Genomic DNA, 8879 nt, shown 5'->3' with positions numbered 1-8879 from the left:
CGCTGCAGTCCATTAAGTCACGCTGCATCACATATGGCTTTCACCAAAGCCAGTTGAGCTTGTCTAATAGTGATATCATCTTCAAACGTGTAGCATCCTTTACAATAAAATATGATTGTTCTATTATTATTATTATTGTTATTTTAGTTCAGAAAATGATTCCACTGCCTTTCCTAGCTATGCCAGGGGGGGCATTCAAGAAACCCTTACCTTTTGTATTAGTTTAGTTCAGAATAAATGTTGACGTTCCTTCAATATTTTCTTGCTGAAGGAGGGAATTTTTTACCATGAAATCTAATTATTCTACTGTTATTAATTATTATTTTAGCTCATAAATTGAATTCTATTGCCTTTCCATGCATTTCAGGTAAAAAAAAACACTTTTTACCCGACATGATTTTGATGTCTACATGTTTCTCACGTACAAATTTGTTTTACCATGCTTGTATGTGAAGACTATAATTCCCTTCTGCCTTATTTGGTGAAAGCCAAAAATTGTCCACTTCTTTTTTTAACTTTATAATATTTTTACTTTTTATATTACATCATTAATTCTCGTTTTTTTTTTTTTTTTTTTTTTTTTTGTGTGTAAAAATCATCACACGGGATAACCTATTCCTGCACATGTGAAAACTGGAATGCATGTCTCAAAGCTAAAAGTTTATTTATTTATATTTATATATATATATATATATATATATGGGCAAGGCTTACATGCGGTACTTTAGAAGTACCGCAATCTATGGTACTTTGGGTTGAAAGGTTGAGATCTTCCAAGGGGATTTTAACCCCAAAACGGCAGTAGGAAAGGTTTTTTTTAAAAAAAAATTTGACGGGAGGAAGGGATGCCTGTTAACTCTCCCATCCAAACGTCAACTATGTTCTTTCTTCTCCAAAACTTCTCCCTCTCTGTTCTCTTTTTCAACTCTGTTCTGTCTTCCCCTCTAGTGCACTATGGGTAGAATCTTTTCCTTTCACATCTCCACCTCCTTCTCTTTCCTCCGCTTTCTCTCTCCCTCCACGACCCCAAAGTCGCCTTCCAAATCTCCTCCCTCCTCTGCCACCCCAACTCCAGCGCTAGCGACGCTTCAGAACCCACATCCTCCACATCTCTATTGTCTAATTCCCTCTCCAAAACCCAATCAGCTATTCAATCACTCTCCTCCATCCTCTCGGCCTCAACCCCACCTCCTTCTCTCTCCTACGCTTTCTCTCTCCTCCACATTTCCGAAGAAACCATTGTTGTTGCTTGGAGATTTTGTAATCGATTCCCTTCTGAGTCTTATTAGGTATGAGATTTTTTTTTCTCCAGCATATTCTATTGTCATGGGGGATTTAGTACTCCCAACAGAAATTTGAGGCTTCTCCTTGGATCGCTTTTCAAGTAGATCTGTGAAGGAGTTTGTGGAGGAATGTAAGAATGCTACAAGAGTCACTAGTTAGCATCAAGATTTATTAAAATCAGGCGTGAACTGAACTGGGTAGCTGGCACACCAATCTTATGATAGCCAGTGATGAGAGTTGGTCAAATTTTGCACATCGTGATAGTGTTTATGTTTCTATAATTCTGTTCTGGCCAAACCGGTGCATGTGCCGATTCCAGTGCCGTCATCGGCGAGGCTGGTGGTGGGTGTCATCGGATATTCCCAAAGGGAAATAGGAAAACCTGGAAAGGAAACTAATTTTTGTCCTTTTTTTTTTCAATAGCTTTTAGATGAGATATGAGGTCAACGTCGTTTCGGGGCTGTCGGTATCGACAAGCAGAGAGAGTCTGGAGATTTTGTCGATTTTGAGTTTTTCTACCCATAACCCACCAGGGGGAAGAGAGAACAAAGTTGAAAAAGATAACAGAGAGAAGTTTTGGAGAAGAGAGAGAGAGGATGTTTGGATGAGAGAGTTAACAGGCATCCCTTCTTACTGTCAATAATTTTTTAAAAAAGTCCTAATTGCCGTTTTGAGGTTAGAATCCTCTTGAAAGATCTCAGCCTTTCAACTCAACATACCGCAGATTGCGGTACTTCTCTCTCTCTCTCTCTCTCTCTCTATATATATATATATATATATATATATATATATATATATATATAGAGAGAGAGAGAGAGAGAGAGAGAGAGAGATTTCTACAGAAAAAGAAACATAATAAATGACATCCTAGCTAAAAGGTTAGATACGGCAGCATGCATGCCAAATCACTTGTCAACTGAAAGAAAGCTCTATCTGGCTCCCACCCTCTTCCTTTTTCATTATTCCATTTCAACTGCTTCAAGCTCAACTGGAGGAGGAGTTTGGGTGATGCAGGTAATGAAAAAGGCAGGAATAGCTTGGAGGGCATCACAAACCCATAACAAAAACCGCTTCAAAACATCCAACACCATTTCATACCAAGGAGACAAGATTAGCAACATGGAAAAGGCAAACCAGAAAAGTGGTGATGGGAAAAAGATGGAGGCCAGCAATGAAAGAGTGAGGGGGGCACAGAAATGCCCTGCCCTAAACTGAAGTGGCTCCACGCTAAGAGGGAGCTTGACAGAGGTGAAGAGGAAGAGGAGTGTGGCAATGGCAATAGCCAGACATGCCATCACAAATATCTCATTGTTCAAGCTATGATCTTCAGCCCAAGGCTTCCCCAGATTGAGTAGTGGGGGAACCACATATCTCAAATCTACCAAAAACCGCATTCTCCTCTGCTCGATCTCCACAAAGCAATGATTTTGGGGAAAAAGAAGTGGGGGCTGAATCTGAATGGAATCTCATTAAAGCAACTGGAGTGTATTTATAGGGGGTCAGTGTGGGACCAGTTTTCTCTGGTCGGTAGGAAATAACAATATTAAACTATTGAATAAATTATTAAATTTATATTTTCACATGGTATTAAGCCAAAAATTTAAGGTTCTAACCTAAAAAGTAGTCTTATCTTTTATAGTTTGAAAAGATTTGTTTAACGGTGAATATGTGGGTTAAAGAGTGCTAGGGCTAATGAAACCTAAGCTAATTGATTTTTATTGAATGAATTGTTAGGTGATGGCAAAATGGTTGGAGTTTATGAGAATTATATATATAAGAGTGGGGCTAATCAAACCCAGGGTAACCGGCTTGTTGCTCAGTGATGACACTGAAAACCTAAAATTTCCTTTAATGGACTCGGCTAGCTGGAGTCAGAACTCAAACAATTGGCTCATTTTACGTTTCGCCGAAGTGGGTCCCCAGCCACCTAGTTTGTTTTGTTCGTGAGTAATTTCTTATGCACCAGAACCAGCTTTACATGCAAGTGCCGCCTGACTCAAAAGCTACTCCCTACTCCCCTGAGCAAACCAACTGGGACCGCTTTGGCAATTGGCAACTTTTCTTATTTTATCAAACCCGGCCATCTCATTTTTTATTGAATGGAAATTGATTTGTCTTATGCCCTCTTTCCCAATTCCCATTTCAGTTTCCTTCCCACTTAAACCAAATGAGGTTCCAGCTCAAGTGACTCAAGCAAAAGGCATTGTAGTAAAGCAACACAATGGGTTGATAACTACAATGAAGAAAATATATATATATATATATATATATATATATATATATATATATATATATATATTCCAAAATAAAAACACGTTTTTTCAAATAAAAAAAATTAGAAGGATAGAAATTTCCTATAAACTGGGTTCTAGGAACTCCTACAACCAAACAACTAAAAAATTTATATGTATCACTTAATATGTGAGAAGTACATATTTTTATAATAGCATACGTGTTACTTTTTAAAGGCTAGATTGTAAGAACTCATATAACTTAGTTTGTTTTTTTTTTTTTGGACATGTTCGCATAAGAGGGGGGAGGGGGATTCAAACTAGTGACCTCCGCTTCATTAGGCGTGGTCCCAGCAGATTGAGCTACATCTTGAAAACATATAACTTAGTTTGTTAAGGAATAAGTGAAAGAAAAAAAAAATTACCAAGATTTAAATACATATCTTGGATTTGTATATGACCAATAAAAAAAAAAAAAAAAAATCGGGTAAGATATCAAGATCTTTAAAAAAAAAAAAAAAAAAAAATTCTAATCTAGTTTGTAAGAATTATTATTATTATTTTTCACAAATAGCTTCCAAAAATGACTTGTTATGTGAGAAACATATATATATTTTTTTTAAGGCAATTATATAATAAGTCCTTGAGTCAACTCTTCCAAATTTAAAAATTCTTAAGTTTTTTTTTTTTTTTTTTTTCAAAAATTTATTCGCGAGTCAATTTTTTAACAGCGGTTAATCCTAATCAAAACCCACCGTTTCACTTCATTAAAATATTAATTTAATTTTAAAATTTAAATTTAAAAATAAAAATAAAAAAATTGAAATGGTGGTCAAGGGTGACGGCGCCTGACTTTATATATCTCCCAACATTCTTAACTACTTGAGACATTAACATCCACCCGGTTATTTTTTTTTATTTTATTTTTTTCAAAAGCAAAAGAATAAAGAGAATGTGTTGAGAGATGGATGCTTGATAGTGTTGAGTTACGTGAGTAACATTTCTCATAATGTTTTTGAGATGAAAAATGCTTGGTTTATATTTTTGGTCCATCTCTTATTTCTTTGCTTCTTTGTTGTGGTTTAACTCCTACCTTAAGTGGAGTATTATCTTGTTTTGATTTGGACCCACTAGGGGTATCAAAACGTATGGTGTGTTTATGTGTTTGTATTGTGGTAGAACTCTAGCCATAAATGGAGATTTATAACTTATATTATCTTTATATTGTGTTAAATATTAGTTGTGTTTTTATTCTCAACTTGAGACCTATCAATTAGTATCAAAGCACAAGGTATGACTACTAATCGTGAGATAATTGAATCTTTAGAGAAAGCATTCAACGCTTGAAGGGAGGTGCAACTAGGTTCCACAAATTTAATGACAATTTTAAAAATAAAAAAATAAAACATGTAATACAAAAACATCAAACGCACCACATTTTGAGATTGATCAGCGATGCACGTCCCCCTCCAACCATTACCTGCAGCTCCCGTGTACTTTGAGAACCCAAAGACCCAAACCAATCAGCAGTTTTTTTCTCTGATCAATCTTGCAGTCTGCAAAGACTCTTATCCCACAATCCGTTACACACACGTACAGGCGTACAGCCATAAGATATGAAGCTCTCCCTCAAGTTCGAAGACGACCCCCACGACCCCTACCACCACCGCAACGAAAACCCAATCCTCAAGGCCAAAATACCCGTAACCATCTTCAACCAACCCTTCGTCTCCTCCACCACCGCAACAGCCGGCAGCTCCCCTTCAGACCTCTCCTTCTCCCTCTCCACCAGCTTCCCCTCGGGCCCTTCTCTCAAGCTCTCCTACTCTCCCACCCCCACCACCGCAGCATCTACTCCTTTCTCTCTCTCCCTCAAGTCTGGCCTTGGCCTCTTTGGCTCCCCACACAACTCCCCCCTCGTCTTCTCCGCTCATTTCTCCTTCTCCCCAACAAGCACTCCCATCCCCACCTTCTCTCTCCACTTGAAGCCGCAATTTGGCCACTTTTCCCTCGAAAGATCGACTTTCTCCGACCCCGGTTCTAACCAGATTTCTGGGCCTTTCTCCAACGGTGGAGATAAAGTGAATTATGGGTCTTTCTCCAACGGTGGAGAAAAAGTCAATTCGGATTGTGGGTCACATGCTAATGGTGAGTTTGGAAATGGGTTTGCGTTAGATGGGTCATCTGTTTGGCAGGAGCTGAAATTGGAGCCTTGTAGTAGTAAAGATGGAGTTACAAACCCTGATTTCAGGGAGAATTGTGGGATTCATTCAAATGATGGAATTGGGTTTGTGCCAGAGAGGCAATTGGCTTGGAAGAACAGTGGGAAAGATGGGTTTTTGTCTGGAGTTGCGGTTATGGCAAGGACGGTATTGCCAGTAACCAAAAGGGTTATGGTGAATTTGCGGTGGGGCGTGAATTTTCCGTCTGATTTGGGAAAGAGAATGCCGTATTTGACGGTGAGTAAGATTGGTATACAGAGGGTTCAGCAGGTGAAGGAGGTGGAGAAGATGAAGAACAGTGGTGAGAGTAATGCGGGTGATTTGGACCTTTTGAAGGGAATGTGGTTTTGGATGAGAAGGGATTTGGAGGTTTTGGAGAAGGAAAATAAAGAGATGAACCAGAGTTTGGAGGAGATGAGAACAAGAATTTCTGCTAAAAAATTTCGTGGGGATAGTGATGGTGTAAGGAAGAATGTTTCACCACCTACAAGTGAGAGTTCTAGCACGTTTGAGCAGTGGAGGAGCGAGAAAAGTGGTGGAGAAGAGAATGGGCGAAGAGAATCGAAAAAGTCCTTGAATCAGGTGAGCGATATGGAATCTGAATTGCAGAGAGCTCTCAAGGCAGATGTGGAATCTGAATTGCAGAGAGCTATAAAGGCGGCTTCCTCATAGCAAGGTCTGAATATTTGCAATCCTCAATCTCGCTTTTGCTTTGGATTGGAATTATATAGTAATCAAGTTTTTCTTTTGAGTAAACCCTGCTGGCCATTCACTGGATGCAGTGAAGCAGTGGCATGGATTTGGTTACTATCTACTCAATGCATAGTGTGACAGGATTGTCTAGAATAGAGTCAGTTGGTAACACTGCTGTCTTTGTTTTGAGCTTTGTCTATTCATTGAGCTCTTCCCACTTTCTGATTTATAAAAACTTAAGTAGGCTACCTTGAATGAGGTGTTAGCAGTTTGCTTTGTATCAATCTTAACTAGAGTTTTTATGATATCTTTTGTATGTATCTCAGTGGATGTGAGAAATCAAATGTAAAAGGAATGATGTTAGGGCCTTTAGATATGTTTGGCATAATTCTTGAGAATTAAGGCTGGGATAATTTCCCTAGAAGTTCTAGACAGTTTTGTGTGTATGGTAATGGCGTTATAAATGGTTAATTGATTTTGTATCATAAAATTGAGCAAGAAGGTTTATAATACTCTCATCTTGTTGGGGCTGTTCAAACTCATTCTGGGATCTGAAGCTTATTAGTGAAGATTGTCCTTTGTTGGGTGGGGCCAGTGGCTCATTAAAAAAATGAAAAATGTCTTTCACAAAAGAGTCATATATGTAATGAGCACAGAATAATGGGCAATCTTTTAAATATTGTTAATCATATAATCATTTCAAAGTCCTTTGATCTTAAATAAGATCTTTTGCATGGCAACCAGAAATGGCTAAAGAACAGTAAGCTTGAAAGGCTCAGAGGGGTTAGCAGTCTGAAAGCATAATAAGCTGCAGAGAAAAGAATAACTTAGTTTGATCTTTCATTTGACAAAGCATTGGATTTTCATGTGGATTGTCATTCACCCTCTGCAGATATTTTGAATCTTATAATCATGCTGTGTTACTTATAGTTTGACCTCTCCTATGACAAAGCATTTGATTTTCATGTGCATTTCCTTTCACCCTCTGCAAATACTCCGAATCTTATAACCATTTGATTTTGAGCTCCCTGCCACATACACTACTCCTTCTCCTTTATATTGAATGTGAGCTTTGCCATTTACAATACAAGCCATGTACATATCACTGGCAACAAGATTCACATTTTGAAGCTTAAATGTATGTTCCGAGCTTAATCATCATTAAGACAACGAAGTAATTTGATTATTAGTTTAATCCTACAAAGCTTCGTCCTTATATACTTAAAATACCGCAACTCCTACTTACATCAAAATTACTCACTCACAGCATAAGCTCATCTTACACAACATAAATCAACTCAATTTCTCCTCTTATTTGGCCAAACTCAAGCTACAACTCACACCAAAAGTCTTCCCCAAATTCGGTTAACACCTAGCAAAATCAAACCCATCTTACATCTGAAAATCCCAAAACCTCCTCCAATCGGCCAACACTTACAAAACATCACTCAAGTCGCACTTAAAATTCACCCTCACTCTCTTGAACCCATAACTCCCAAAGAGAATAACTTTATAAGGACTTAGCACAAATTAAGTCATTTGTGCCCCCTAATAAGAGAGAGACACATAAGTGTGGGACATCAAAAGGAAGATAGACGACAACACCGAAAGAAACACCATCCCATGGCATCGCCCATGCCCACTGGAAGATACCCAAACAAGTTCAGCGTACCACTCTTTGTATGACCCACCAACATTAGCCCAAAGCCACCGTAGTTTGTAATTCAAACTACAAACTACAAACATCCACATAGATAACTACACCCCAACAACATAATCCAAAAGCTCTGAAAACCCCAAATGCCCAAAATCACGCTCATAGACACTAATAGGCGCGAAATATCCACCCTGTTCACCCAAATCAGAAAATGGGCAACACACCATCCGCTTATCAATTGAAGTAACCTCAAGAGGCGAGCACAACATATTCGAAAAAAGATTATTATTTTTTTATTCTTTTTTCTTAACGTTAATTGAGAAAAAAATGTTTGGAAAAATTACACTCTACCCCCAAAGTTTGCAGCAATTTTCAATTCGATTCTCAAAGTTTCAATTTTTGCAATCCACCCTTCCAAAATTTTAATTTTTTTCAATTCAGCCATTCCGTCAGTCAAAGCCGCCTTGACTGACGGAACAGTGATCATGTGTGACGCACGTGATCACTTCTGACCTTTTTCTACCGAAAATGCCCCCATCTCCTTCAGTTTAGAACCCATGAAACCAAAACTCCGGGAGGGGACCTGAGATTTTGTTGAATCCAATGTCCAAGTAAACGAGGTTTGGAATGTATAGAGTAGGTGCAGGGAAAGGACTTGAGAAGAGGTTGTTACTAAGGCCTAACTCTTGAAGCGATGAGAGATCTGTGAAGGTGTCGGGAATAGTGCCTAAAAACCAGTTGTTGTTGAGGTGAAGCAGGGACATATCAGTGAGGAAAGAGAGCTCCTTGACG

General features: G+C 38.5%; 1 protein-coding gene across 1 annotated transcript; it reads left to right on the top strand.

Annotated features, from left to right (window-relative positions):
* The first annotated feature begins 4962 nt into the window (after positions 1-4962).
* Positions 4963-6864, top strand: LOC132174151 (uncharacterized). The gene has a single exon (XM_059585845.2). It carries the CDS (start codon positions 5132-5134, stop codon positions 6407-6409), a length of 1278 nt encoding a protein of 425 aa, XP_059441828.2. The 5' UTR covers positions 4963-5131; the 3' UTR covers positions 6410-6864.
* The last annotated feature ends 2015 nt before the right edge of the window (positions 6865-8879 follow it).

Source organism: Corylus avellana, chromosome 3, assembly GCF_965113065.1.
Source record: "Corylus avellana chromosome 3, dhCorAvel1.hap1.2, whole genome shotgun sequence".
Taxonomy (NCBI): domain Eukaryota; kingdom Viridiplantae; phylum Streptophyta; class Magnoliopsida; order Fagales; family Betulaceae; genus Corylus; species Corylus avellana.
This window is presented reverse-complemented; position numbering and strand designations above follow the sequence as displayed.

Excerpts from the sequence above, each read along its gene's own strand:
- LOC132174151 (XM_059585845.2), top strand. The coding sequence starts at position 5,132 with ATGAAGCTCTCCCTCAAGTTCGAAGACGACCCCCACGACCCCTACCAC.